The 14,473-nt window shown below is 44.3% G+C and overlaps 1 protein-coding gene across 10 annotated transcripts in view; it reads left to right on the forward strand.

The window, feature by feature from the left end:
• Positions 1-14,473, forward strand: part of DUSP16 (dual specificity phosphatase 16) — a 110,181-nt gene that overhangs the window by 47,023 nt on the left and 48,685 nt on the right. For all 10 annotated transcript variants that reach the window (XM_086401971.1, XM_086401976.1, XM_086401969.1 and 7 more), the window contains 2 exons: positions 8,706-9,296; positions 10,422-10,560. In XM_086401971.1, the coding sequence (XP_086258097.1) occupies positions 9,069-9,296; positions 10,422-10,560 (367 nt within the window). In that variant the 5' untranslated portion in view covers positions 8,706-9,068. The remainder of the gene's footprint in view (positions 1-8,705; positions 9,297-10,421; positions 10,561-14,473) is intronic.

A 14,473-nucleotide genomic window follows, 5' to 3' on the forward strand; every position in this document is an offset into this window, starting at 1 on the left:
GATTGACTGGTTTGATTTCCTTGCTGTCCAGGGGACTGTCAAGAGTCTTCTCCAGCACCACAGTTCAAAAGCACAGCCGTACATATTTGTGTATCCATTCTCCCCCAGACTTCCCTCCCATCCCGGCTGCTGCATAACGTTGAGCAGAGTTCTGTGCTCTACAGTAGGACCTTGTTGGTTATCTATTTTAAATATATCAGCTGACCTCTTTTAAAAGTCCAGTTTTATAGTCACAAGTTTGTGATTTAAAATTTAATTTTATTCACCCCCCCAGCATTATTATTATTAAATAATCCTTTGTAAGTCCTTTTGTGAAGTAGAGATTCAGCTTTTTACCTTGAGGGTGAACCTCAGTTTTCCTGTATTGTTTATTCATCTTCTGTTTCTCCCAGGCTGCCAGTTTTCTTGACAGTGCTGTTAAGGAGGACTAGATCCACTGAGGACCCAGGTCTGCATGGATGTCATGCCTGTTTTCTAATTTTTTTCATGCATTTTCCAGAAAGAAAGAGTGGGAAAGAAAAGAATGTAATACATATTACATTTACTTCACCCAAGCGAAACTATTATGACGTTTTTAATATACGTTTGCGTGTTTGTATATATATGGGTGTTTGAGGTTTTGCTTTATCTACTGTTCCACACTTTGATTTTACTCTCTTTACATACCACGATCTTCTCTCATTGTTGGTTGTTTACTTTGATCATAACGGTGGTAGTTTAGTCACTAAGCCGTGTCCGACTCTTGCGACGCTATGGACTGTAGCCCACTAGTCTCCTCTATCCCTGAGATTTCCCAGGCAAGAATACTGCAGTTGCCATTTCCTTCTCCAGGGATCGTCCCAATCCAGGAATTGAACATGGGTCTCCTGTATCACAGATAGATTCTTTACCCACTGAGCTATGAGGGCTCTTTGTCAGGAAAGTATACCTTTTATGTAGTGGAATTTTGTTGTTGAGGGGAGGGTGAGCTAACTGGTGCATGAAATAAAGATGATAAGTTTGTATTAGTATCACCAACCCTCTGCCTACAGCAGTCTGGCTTACAAAGGTCTTGTGGTGCGTATTGATACACCTTCTGACAAGGAGAGCTCCTTCAAAACATTTTCCTTTATTTTAATGTGAAGCTCTTTTAAATGATTTCCTTGTTGTATAGCTGTATTCAAACATGCATCTTGTTTAACGTGTCTTTGATTTTTTTACTACATTCTGTGCTACAAAGCCAAGATTCTCTTACTAGATACTATATATTTGTGGAGCTGGAGAATTGTCTTAAATTAGCATTAAGAGTCGGAGAAGGCAATGGCACCCCACTCCAGTACTCTTGCCTGGAAAATCCCATGGACAGAGGAGCCTGGTGGGCCGCAGTCTATGGGGTCGCACAGAGTCGGACACGACTGAAGCGACTTAGTAGCAGCAGCAGCATTAAGAGTAATCTTTCTTGTTTAGTCACTCAGTTGTGTCCGACTCTTTATGACCCCATGGACTGCAGCATGCCAGGCTTCCCTGTCCATGACCAACTCCCGGAGCTTGCTCAAACTCATGTTCATAGAGCCGGTGTTGCCATCCAGCCATCTTATCTTCTGTTATCCCCTTGTCCTACTGCCTTCAATCTTTCCCAGCATCAGGGTCTTTTCCAATGAGTCATTTCTTCACATTGCTTGGCCAGAGTATTGGGGCTTCAGCTTCAGCATCAGTTCTTCCAATGAATATTCAGGACTAATTTCCTTTAGGATGGACTGGTTGGACCTCTTTGCGGTCCAAGGGACTCTCAAAGAGGCTTCTCCAACACCACAGTTCAAAAGCATCAATTGTTCGGTGCTCAGCTTTCTTTATAGTCCAACTCTCACATCCATACATGACCACTGGAAAAACCATAGCCTTGACTAGATGGACCTACGGAAAGTAGTGTCTCTGCTTTTTAATATGCTGTTTGAGTTGGTCATAACTTTTCTTCCAAGGAGCAAGCATCTTTTAATTTCATGGCTGCAATCACCATCTGCAGTGATTTTGGAGCCCAAGAAAATAAAAGTCTGTCACTGTTTCCATTGTTTCCCCATCTGTTTGCCATGAAGTGATGGGACTGGATGCCATGATCTTTCTTATTACAGTGTTTCTTTTCATTTCTTTGCCAGATAATGCACTAATACAGGAACCACAGCTTCTTCCTTTGTAGTTTTAAAGAAGGAACTATACTAAACTTTTTGTATATAAACTTCATATATGTATATATCTTAAATACATATATCTTTTAATATATGTGTCTTCTATATCCATGTGTGTATATATATCTTCTTGTGTATATATATATATATATTTTTTTTTAATGCTTAAGTTAGAAGTTCAAGTGGCTAAAAATGCTTCATTTCTGAAAGATATAGTTCTGAAGAAAGACTGAACACCTGCCACATCTTTTTCTGGTGTTTAGCCCATTCAGCATTACTCTGATCAACATATATTCACTGCCCTCAAGCCCTGACATAGAGAACTAGTCTCCCAGGCATCCATGTAGCCATCACTCACTCCCTCATGGTCTTTACTCAACCATCAGAGCAAGGCCTTCTCTGACTACTCTGTTTAAACTTTAACCGCACCCCCTTCCTTCCCTACTTAATTTTTTCTCCATAGCATTGATCACCGTCTTTCATATGATGTTTTGTTGTTGTGGTTTATTATGCATTTCTCATAATTAAATTAGAAGCTCCAGGAGGATAAGAGTTTTTGCCTCATTCATTTTTGCTGCATTTCCACACCAGTGCCTGGCACCTATTCGGTGCCCAGTAACCATTTGTGAATTGACTGAATGAGTTGCAGTAGGCCTGACAGATGCTCAAGAAAACCAGGATGTACTAATTACTCCCCATCTTATTTTCTGAGTCTCCTTTCCTGGCTGCAGCCCACCTTTATTGCAAATATCCTTCCAAAATGAGTTCTCCTTAGCTCTCAGATTAAATCAACCTCTGGAGGCTTCATTGGTGGCTCAGTGGTAAAGAATCTGCCTGCTAATGCAAGGGACATGGCTTCTATCCCGGTCCAGGAGGATCCCACACGCCTCAGGGCAGCTAAGCCCATGTGCCACAATTATTGAGCCTGTGCTCTAGAGGCCAGGAGCTGCATCTGCTGAGTCCTGAAACTCTAGAGCTTGTGCTCTGCAAAAACAGAAGCCGTCACAATGAGAGGCCAGCACACTGCAACTAGAGAGTAGCCTGAGAGCAGCAATGAAGACCCAGCACAGCCAAAAATAAACAAACAATAAAGCAGCCTCAGGCCACATTTCTCTTGCTCAGCCAGTCCATCAGGCATCCTTCATTCTCACTCCTTCAGGACCATCACTTCCAGTGGGGGACAGTCCTCGTTTTCAGGCAGGGCCCCGGAAGGAAGCATTAAATGCAGAGGGTGAATAGGGAGCCCTGTGGCAGGAGTGTGTCTGGGATGGATACCTGGTGTGGCCGCAGGAGAGAGGAGGGGAGCTCAGGTGGTCAGGGAAGGGGGAAGCTGGTGGAACAGGTGGCCGTGAACAGGAGGCTTCCATTGAGCCAGTGCCAGGAGCACAGTGGTCTTCATCAGTAGGACCTAGGTGAAGGCTTGTCACAGATCTGGACTCTGCCTGGGGGGGCCCACATCTGAAGCAGAGGCCTTGGATTTAGTCTTGGCAGGATGGCTACTCTTCCAGCCTGTATCTGTGGATCCTTGTTGTTCAGTCGCTCAGTCATGTCCAACTTTCTGCGACCTCATGGACTGCAGCCCACCAGGCCTCTCTGTCCTCCCCTGTCTCCTGGGGTTTGCTCAAACTCATGTCCATTGAGTCGGTGATGCCTGTAAACATCCTTGAGATACGTATAGACAGCTTGAGCCTCTCCAAGCATGGGTTCTTCCTTCTGCGCCGGGAGTTGCTACAAGGTGGTTGGATTTTACAGTGCTGACAAGTGTGGTCTCCATGCCTAGTTCTGTCTAGACAGTGATTCAGGTGACCTTTAACCCATTGCAGCCACTGCTAGTCAGGTTGCCACCTCTGCTTTGGGGTAAGAAAATACGATCAAGGCAGGAATAGGTGACTGAAAGACACGTTAAGCTCATACTGCCTTCTTGGTTTTGCTGAGCACAGTTTTTTGGTTTATTTTTGTTTCTCTGTTGAATATATTTCACTAAATACTAGACCTCAGAATTTCTATCAGGGTTAACCCACAGCACATGAGGCAGAGTAGCTTTAACCAGTGTAGAACTAAGATGGCTGGAGTCCAGGACGGTCTTGCTTCCAGACATCATGGGCTGCTTTTTCCCCTTTTGAGTTTTTTCACTTTTTTTTTTTTTTTTTTTAATGAGGGGTGGGATGGCATGGGAGGTGGGAAGGAGGTTTAAGAGGGATGGGACATATGTATACCTATGGCTAATTCATGTTGTTGTATGGCAGAAACCAACAATATTGTAAAGCAATTATCCTCAGATTAAAAATAAATAAATTTAAAAGAAAGGTCTATGTGAGGACTTTCCTGGTGGCTTGTTGGCTAAGACTCCAAGCTTCCAACACAGGGGGCCTGGGTTTGATCCCTGCTTAGGCAAGTAGATCCCACATCCTGCAAGAACCCACATGCCACAACGAAGACCCAGTGCAGCCAAATAAATAAATAAAAATAATTTTTTTTTTTAAAAAAGAGGAAGGTGAAATTCTTTAAAAAAAAAAATTATATTTGTAAACCGCTGCTGAAAGCCTATTTGGTGTATCTTGTTGCCTATTTCTTTAGTTTTATTGGAGGAAAAAAAAAATTAAGACCAGTTTGTAGTTTAATAACAATAAACTTCTCACCTGATTTTATCCTTTCCATAATTTCTCTGAGAATCTGAACTTGAGCACAAGTCCACCGAGCAAGGCTCAGTCTGGGGTTTGCTGTACGCAATTGGGCTGCTTTGTTCCATCTGAAAATTTTTATTCCTGTTGACGTCTTGAAGAGATTTAGGATAAGATGAACTTTTCGGTGTTGCAACAATCAAATACTGTCTTACCATCTTTTATTTTATTCATTTTTTAAAGAGGTTTTCCTTCTTAATGATGTATTTTTCTTTTATTATTTGGCTGCATCCGCTCTTAGTTGGGCATGTGGGATCTTTGACCTTCATGTGGGATCTTTTAGCTGTGGTATGTGGGATCCAGTTCCCTGACCAGGGATCAAACGAGCCCCCTGCATTGGGGCACAGTCGTAGCCACTGGCCCACCAGTGAAGTCCCGTGTGTTATCTTTTAAATCCTCAGTCGCTTGGTGCTCAGTTGCTCAGTCGTGGCCAACTCTTTGCGTCCCTTTGGACTGTAGCCCGCCAGGCTCCTCTGTCCATGCAGTTTCCCAGGCAAGAACACTGGAGTGGGTGGCCATTTCCTTCTTCAGGGGATCTTCCCGACCCAGGGATCAAACTAGTGTCTCCAGTGTCTCCTTCATTGCAGGCAGATTCTTTACCTGCTGAGCCATCAGGGAAGCCCTTTTAAATCCTAATTGACACCAAAGATTTTGAGAGCAAACCTGTCACAGATGTGTTCCTAATCTCAGAGTGTTGACATTCTTCAGAAAGAGCAGCAAATGCAATATTGTTGGTTTCTGCCATACATCAACGTGAGTTAGCCATAGGCATACATGTGTCCCCTCCCTCCTGAATGTCCCTCTCATCTCCCACCCCATCCCACCCCTCATAAAAATTTTGAACTTAGAGTTGTAGCACAGGGTAAAGACTTCCCCAGAATCCTCCAGCTGCCAGTAAACGAGGTTGACGGCTATTGTTACCCCTCCCTCCACACCCCCTTGGCAGCCTCGGCCACTCCTTAGTCACCTGGGATCACAGAAAATCAGACGTGCCCGTAAAGGTGCCGTCAGAGAGCTCCAACTGGCTGCGGTACAACATGAAAGGTGTAACTTATCCTCAATTCACCTTCATTCTTTGTTTCTTTGTTTCTCATGTCAGGGCTACTTTGACTAGACCTCTTCCTGGTAAGGAAAAGGGTCTTTTTCTGTCTGGGACTATAGACTGTGGTCATTGTGTCTGGAGTGACTGTTTTCTTCCTGGTGGACCAGTTGGCCGCAAGCTGCCTTCAGCTTCAGTGATTTGGGCTTTTGGCTGAAGGGAAACAAAGACAAGAGCTTTCTAACTCCGTTTTCACATTTTTGCCATCTTCTCTCTCCTTCGTGCCTGGATCTGCTAACCCAGATACTGCTCTGTCCCAAGTGTTGCACCATTGAGAGGAGCCAGCCCGGCTCCAAGGCTCAGACCATTGTCGGTGTCCGTTTGCTCCCTTTCTCGGGTTTCCACCTCCTGTGCTGCCTGGGCTACCACGTGGACCAGACGCATCACTGTCTCTGTGCAGCTTCGTTGCGGGAACAGATTCTTAGGAAAATGGGGTAACCCAGGAGTAGGAGCCCTGGGGAGGGCAGGAGTCAGGCCGTCTGAGCAGAGAACCTGCCATGGCTGTGAACTGTGTCCCCAGCCAGGCAGGACGCTATTCAGAAACTCCCTGGGTAGGTGCTTTGCAAACAGACGTTAGTTGGTTGACAAGGACAAATGCTCTGCTCTGATGTCTTTGCTTGTAGTAGACATGACTTTTGTGCTTGACTGCCATTTAGGCTGTACCAAAAGCAACGCATTCCTGTAATGAAGATGAGAAACAGAGAAACCGTGTGTTACATGAAGCTGATTTGTAAGATGTGAGGGTGGACGAGGTGGTTCCTCAGGTGCCTTCTGACTCCGTGTGTGTCTGGCTCTTGTGAGAAGGGGCACAGCCTGGCTGAAGCTGGACGAGAGGAGGATGGAGTTTCTCTGTCTTTATCTGCTGAGGGATGTCTTTCAGATTCCAGCTCCAAGGCAGCTGTGTTCACCGTTGGCATCTTTGTAGCATTCTCCTTCCTTCCTCTATGTGATGATGGGTTGCTTTCTGACTTAATCAGTTGGGATTACTGAGATAATTTCATCCTCAAAGCAAACTCTGTGGGGTGACAGAGCCAGTGTTATATATCTGTATTTTGTATATGAGGAGAATGTGGTTGAGAGGTTAATATGATTTGTCTGAAGTTAAGGGCAAGACCACTCCTCTCTCCATCCCACCTCTTCCTGCTTCTCCAGGCTTCAGTTCCTATTGGGTTGGCTAAAAAGTTTGTCGATCTTTTTAAGATCTTATGGAAAAACCCGAACGATCCTTCTGGCCAACCCAATAATTTGTAAGTCTGAGATTGGGGAACAGGACTCAGTGATGATTGAGAGGTTCTCAGTGCTCTCAGGACCCTTCGTCGTGTCGTCCTCTTTGCAACCGCATGGACTGTAGCCTGCTAGGCTCCTCGTCCATGGAATTCTCCAGGCAAGAACACTGGAGTGGGTTACCATTTCTTCTTCCAGGGGATCTTTGCAACACAGGGATTGAATCCACGTCTGTTAAGTCTCCGGCATTGGCAGGTGGATTCTTTACCACAAGCCCCACCTGGGAAGCCCTGAGGGGTTCTACTATCAGTTAATCAAATATGAATTATTCAGTATCTTAAGTCATTTTTGGAACAGAATTTTACTTACTTGTAACAGTGTTAATTGAATATCTTATGTGCACAGCACTGTGGAGGTGAGAAATATAATACAAAACATCTGCTGTCAGATAGTTTATCCTGTAGAAGTTGAATGCCAACAGTGGATATCTCGTTTAGCGTAGCAGAGCATTTCCTATAAGCAGAGATGGACTGGGGAGATAGGAACAGGAGAATAGTGACGGTCAGGGTGAGGTCTAAGCGGTGGGCACAAAACTCCAATTAGTGTTAATAGGAAAAGGTCCGTCTTAGGAATTTAGGAAGAGTAGGCAGACAGTCAAGGACAGGGAAACCATGGGTTCACAGAGTCGGACACGACTGAGTGACTGAATGCCAAAAGGATAGGAGGTGTCAGGGCCACTGTTTAGAACTCTGTCTGCTGGGTTGTTAGGTTCAGAGTCCACAGCGAAGGTGTGAAGTTTCCTGAGGCTGGGAGTCCATGAGACTCTTAAAAACAAGGGACAAGAAAAGGAGAACTGCGAGGTGCTGGGAGGGCACCAGGCCAGGGTCTTAGCTGTGGGTCTGCCGGGAGAGGAGCGAGAACATCACAGACCCCCGGCAACAAGTTCAACACTTGGTGTGACAAGCATATCGGTCATTCTGTCCCTCGTGTTCCTTAAAAGGTGGCCAAAATCTACAGAACCTCCTGGGTTACTGCCTTTTCTCCCAGAGGGCAGTTTAAAGGAATCTTCACAGCACACACACGCCCATTATCAGAAAAGACTTTTTGTCCTGATAACACGGTATTGCTAACCTGATCCCTGGCTGCTCTTCTTTGTGCTCTTTTCAAGAAATAAGCAAATAAAATGAAGGAAACCCATCTGGAATAAAGATACCCGAAGTGGCTTTTTATAGCTCTTTTTAATTTCGTAGCATAAGTCCATGAGTTCTGGGCCCCCAGGTGGTTATAATTCATGACTATGTCTTCTTTTGTCATCTCTGAGTTTTTATATTTTGAGGTGAAAGTGAGTTATCGTTAGTGTGTTTTCTGGAGCCATACCTGCTTGTCCTTTGTTTGTTTGTTCACATGAAACAGTGCGTCAAGTATGGAATTAGATTAATGGAGTAAATATTATGAATCATACAGTCCCTCTAATCCGCTGCTCTTTCTCTCCCTGACCCCTGTGTTTTGTTTTCCGTCTGTCATTCTCTCTCGGTGTAGGCTTTTCAGCCCCGTGGCAAGCTGTTGGAGCGAGGGAACAGAGGTAAAGAATGATGTAATGCACTGGCCGCCCCAAAGCATCTTTTGTTGGAATGGTTATTCCAGTCATCTCTTTATGAATCAAATGTGAGGGGTTGCTTTGTGGACGGAGGCCTTTGCGAGAACACATCAACGGGAAAGAGAAAGAGACATTCACTTGGAGGGCTCTCGCCGAAAATGGGTTTAACTCTGCTCTCGCCAGTCACCACCAGCCTGACCTCATACACTTCAGTACAATGGAGTGGCTGAGCCTTTGAGCACACCACCATTACATCATCGTGGCAAATTAAAGGAAGAGGTGGGAAAAGAGGACTTATTGTTGTCATGGCCCATGAGATGATTGGAACTCAAATTGTTACTGAGAGGCTGGTGGCTCTGCTGGAAAGTGGAACGGAAAAAGTGCTGCTAATTGATAGCCGGCCATTCGTGGAATACAATACGTCCCACATTTTGGAAGCCATTAATATCAACTGCTCCAAGCTTATGAAGCGAAGGTTGCAACAGGACAAAGTGTTAATTACGGAGCTCATCCAGCACTCGGCCAAACATAAGGTACATGCTTGCTTTTTTTTTTTTCCTTTTGAAAATAAATGGACATATTGAATGGGGATCTATTTTAAATGAAGCCCCCTTTTTAAGGGGAGAACGTAATTTGGGGAAGTTTTGGTTGCTTTTTTTAAACTTTGGTACTTTATGATATCTCGAAATAATTCACTAATTCTAAATAGTGTCCCTGCTCAGAATTTTTCTGAACTGTACAGAAAGGTGTAACCTGTTTTAATTTGATCACATGCTGTGTTTTCCTGTTAATGCTAAAAAATTGTTTTATTAATTCAGTCACAAGTTATTTTTAATACATTTTATTAATACTCAATTAGTAATTATGTATAAATATAATATTACATATGTGTTATTAATAATTAATACCTGAGCAATTGAGCATGCACAGCGCATTGTTTTTTGTTGTTTACAAACATAATGAAAGGGGGTCATTGTTTTCAAGTGCCCTGGGAAAAGAAGTAGAAACTAATTATTTTAGAAGTACTTCTCATTTGTGGGAAGGTAATGATCAGAAGTTAAGGCTCTTCAAGGCAAGTTTTTCTTGGGATACCAGAATTTCACGTTGTGATAGGTAAGGCAGTTTCTTTTGTTCAGGAATAAAAATGAGTTCATGCTTTAGTTTTACTAAACAACTGGTATGTAACTATGTAGAAATCACTTTGAGGTGTTTCTTCCGCTCAAGAATCATTATGTTGCATACTGTTGTGTTGTACATGCTTTTCATTCCCTTTTTATAGTGTTATGGATTTAAAACTGAGGAGTTGTGAGCACAGTTACACAGAAACAACATCAAGTTTGCCTTATAAAAGTTGATTTTCACAAGCATTTAAACCATTTGTATGCCTGGTTTATCCAGTACATTGACCAGGTCTCATTTTTATTCAAATATTTTTTAATATATTTAAAAAGCTTTTTTTATTTGGAGGTTAATTGCTTTACAATGTTGTGTTTCTGCTGAACACACCAACATGAATCAGCTATAAATATACCTATATCCCCTCCCTCTGATATTCAGTTATGAATGAAAACAGGAGGCAGTTCACTTGCCCCAGTGGCAGCGGTTTGGAGACTATGTTCCTGGCCTTCCTTCCTCACAGTCTCACGTTTACGTTGTAGGTCGACCTTGACTGCAGTCAGAAGGTTGTCGTGTATGATCAGAGCTCCCAGGATGTGGCCTCTCTGGCTTCCGACTGTTTTCTCACTGTCCTCCTGGGTAAACTGGAGAAGAGCTTCAGCTCTGTGCACCTGCTTGCAGGTAAGGCTTGGGGTAGGAGTGAGAAGACTCAGGATCTCATGAATCCTGTAAGCGGGCAGGATTCCACAGTGAGCTCAAAGCTCTGCCCTTGATGGATGAAGCTTTGAGGTCATCATATTGAATAATTTATTTGTAGCTTTTGACTGATGAGACTGTTCTGCCTAACAGGAATACGGTTGTTCTTCCCCATTGGCCAGTGTATTTTTGATTTTGCTCAAATGCCTCTTCATTTGGTATTTATTAGCCGGAAAGCCACGTAGATCTGTGTGCCCGTACAGATGGCTCAAAGCCAGCTGCTTCTATCTGGGACTTTTCCTTTCACCTGCAATCTGTGAACACAGCGTAATCTGCATCTCAGCTCCCACCCCAAGGCAAGAACCCGACCAGTGCTCAATGTGAACCTTGGTTAAACTGGACTCTTGGCAATAAGATCGCCTGTCCTGGACATTTTGTACAACAAGATAGGAAGAAAATGTGCGTAGAATATTTCTTCTAATAATTAGGGGGAATATTTTCAAACTAACTTACATATTTTTGTGTGGTTTGTTTTCACAACTAAGTCTCAACTTGCAAATGCTAAGCAACCAGATGACTTTATAATGTACATGGTAAAGGCTGTTTTATATCTGCCCTCAAGGAGGGTGGTGTGGGAATTCTGTCTCATTGAATTCCAAAGCCGACTGTTCATCCTTGGCTTCCCCTGTTTGGCAGATGGTCCTAAAGCCCTTCCACTCGCATGGTCTCCCAGAGCGGGGAATACAGTTTGACAGTGCGTGGTAACCTCTGCCACAAAGCTGCTGTGTGTACAGTGGGTTCTACCACGGTGATGGGCAAGCGTACCTTCAAAAATCTGACCCAAGGAAAACGAAATATTGACAGAAACGATCACTTTCACACCTTTTGTCTTTTGTTGGAAGGAGGTTCCGTTGACCTTGATCATGTTGGCAATTATGTGTTAGACATACAGGTATTTCAGTTGTCAGAGGAATCATCAGTTACAGGTGTGTTATCACTTTTAAACTCTCTGAAGGCTTAAATAAGATTTCTGTGTCTCCAGTTCCCTCTCACCAGCTTTTGCTGCTGTTCTTAAGAACAAGCGTAGTTTACCTGTCACTTTCAGGTCATCTGTTGCCATGTGTTTCCTCTGTGCTGTGGTTCTTTCCTTAAGTGAAGCCAGCGTGTCTCAGAATGTAGCTCTCAGAACTCTGTAGTGGAGAATTCATAGCACTATGAATGGTAGGCGTGCTCTTTTACTGGGAGTGTAATTGTGTTAAATCTGACAACTGTTACTTGTTGTTCAGTCACTAAGTCATGTCTGACTCTGTAGCCCCCATGAACTGCAGCACACCAGGCTTCTGTGTCCTTCACTATCTCCCACAGTTTGCACAAACTCATGTCCATTGAGTCAGTGATGCCATCCAACCATCTCATTCTCTGTTGCCCCTTCTCCTCCTGCCTTCAGTCTTTCCCAGCATCAGGGTTTTTTCCAGTGAGTCGGCTCTTCACATCAAGTGGCCAAATTATTGGAGCTTCAGTACTCTTGCTTGGAAAATCCCATGGACAGAGGAGCTGTTAGGCTGCAGTGCATGGGGTCGCTAAGAGTGGGACACGACTGAGGGACTTCACTTTCACTTTTCATCTTCATGCATTGGAGAAGGAAATGGCAACCCACTCCAGTGTTCTTGCCTGGAGAATCCCAGGGATGGGGGAGCCTAGTGGGCTGCCGTCTATGGGGTCGCACAGAGTCGGACACGGCTGAAGCGACTTAGCAGCAGCAGCAGCAACTTAAGCATCAGTCCTTCCAGTGACTATTCAGGGTTGATTTCCTTTAGGATTGACTGGTTTGATCTCCTTGCTGTCCAAGGGACTCTCAAGAGTCTTCTCTAGCACCACAGTTGGAAAGCATCAGTTCTTCAGCGCTCAGCCTTCTTACTGTTATAGAGTTCCACTGACCTCAGTTGCTGAGTTTAGGACTGCAGTTCATGCTTCCTGGGGCCACTATGTGGGACTTTACCTCGGAATCATATCGTCAGTACCAAGGTTTTTCTTAACCAGGGCACACCTGAAAAGTGATTATCCCACCTGGCTCTTGTTTCAGATGTTTTTCCCTGCGGGCCTCTGACCTGAAAACTTGGCTGGGCAGATGCTCCTGGAGGAATGAGCTCATGTCAAGTTTTAGTTACTCCAGTAACTTCCTCCCCTTTCTCCAGGAATATGCCCTTGTTACCTGGAAGGTTCTTATGAGCCACGTTCTTACCAGCTTTGGGAGGGGCATTTGTTGGAAAGCAGGAAGTGAAAGGACTCATTCTGATCATCTAGATCAGCCCTAGGGACCTGTGGGCCTGTGCTGGGTCAGAACCCTCAGCATCTCCCCTTTGCACAGGAGATGTGTCCTGGGCCTAAACGGAGGCTCACTGAGGCAGCTTCAGGAACCACGCATGTGTATCTCCATGTCACCATCCACACCCCAGAATCCGGTATTTATCCTAGCTTCAAAGGTGGCTTCAAGGACTGAATGGCCTTGTCTGGGAGTTTCTGAGCAGCCAGATTTCTTAGGACACCTCAGAGAGGGTTCTGGATGATTAAAGGCCTCCCCAGCCATCCAAAAGCCTGGACATTCTCTTGGTTAGTGCATCTGTTCCTCAGAGTAGACAGAAGAATGTAGTTAGTGGAAGAGTGGTGGGGAAGGCAGGGCTGTCAGTTCTTGGCTCATTTTTTTTTTTTTTTTGCCAAGGTCCAGATGGTCAGAGGACATCCCAGGGGTATGGGGTAGAAGGACACATCGACACATGTTTCTTAAATAATTTTGTTTGGAAGGGAAATAACTGACAAGCACACTAGTGTCCCACAGGTGCTGCGGGAAATGACAGGGTCGCTGGAGACAGCTCTCACTACAGACTGCCCCGTGGTGCTTTCAGCAGTTAGATACGCTCGTTGGCTCCATGGCGATTTGATAATGGAAAGACAAAGTGGCTTCTTGTAGTAATCTCTCCATCATGTTAGAGCTTTTAGCTATTCTGAGATTGTTCAGAAAGAAAGTATCAGACCCGTGAGATGGCTTTTTATAGTCATTATATGTGAGGGGAGGAATTGTGGCCATTCACGATTGCTCCATTCTCCTTTTTGGGGCCACCTTACCCAGAGAGTCATGACTCTGGAGAAAGGGAACAAGAGGACCGCCCCAAGGAGCTGGTAGAAGTATCTTAACAAGCTCTTTCCCTCAAGCAAGAGGAGACCCAGACTTACCTATGGGACCTAGTTACATGGACATTAACAGTGAGGGCTTCCTGATGGTGGAAGCTGTACTGGAGCTCTGGGCTTAATTTTTCCGGATGGAACAGCAGGTCTGGCCCTGGGATGGGCTAGCTTGGTAAACTTTAGCTTCTCTGCCAGGGAAAGGGGTTCTGTTAAGCCACTTTGACAGCTGATTATCAGTAAGACTTTCCAATCCTGAAACTTTGACCTGATTCTGCAATGAACTCAGCCTGTATTGACTACATCTGTGGGCCTGATTGGCCAGGGACCTTGACCCTGGCCTGATCAACTTTCCCTCTTCTTAAGCCCAGCCAGTATTCTAAACCAAGTGATTAATATTTGATAGACATCCGCCATATGCACATCTTTGATTATTATCTTAAAATCTCATTTAAACCTGTGTTGTCTTTTTCATTTGTTAGCCTAACTCCCCTACCGGATTCTCTTTTTCAAGCTAAGGACCTTTCCTTGTTCATCTTGTGTTCCCCACAAGGCTAAGCACTTTTTCAGTTTTCAATAAATATCTGATATATAAATTATCTCACAGCTCACAGGTAGGTTTAGACTGTTTGTATTCCATACGACTTATTTTTTTAGTTTAGAATAAGTGATTATGTTAAACAATGATGAAACTAATCAGAAAGTGTAGCAAGAACTT

The sequence above is a fragment of the Bos grunniens genome, chromosome 5 (assembly GCF_055505025.1).
Source record: "Bos grunniens cultivar Pamir isolate PY7600 chromosome 5, Bosgru_T2T1.0, whole genome shotgun sequence".
In the NCBI taxonomy this organism is placed as follows: Eukaryota; Metazoa; Chordata; class Mammalia; order Artiodactyla; family Bovidae; genus Bos; species Bos grunniens.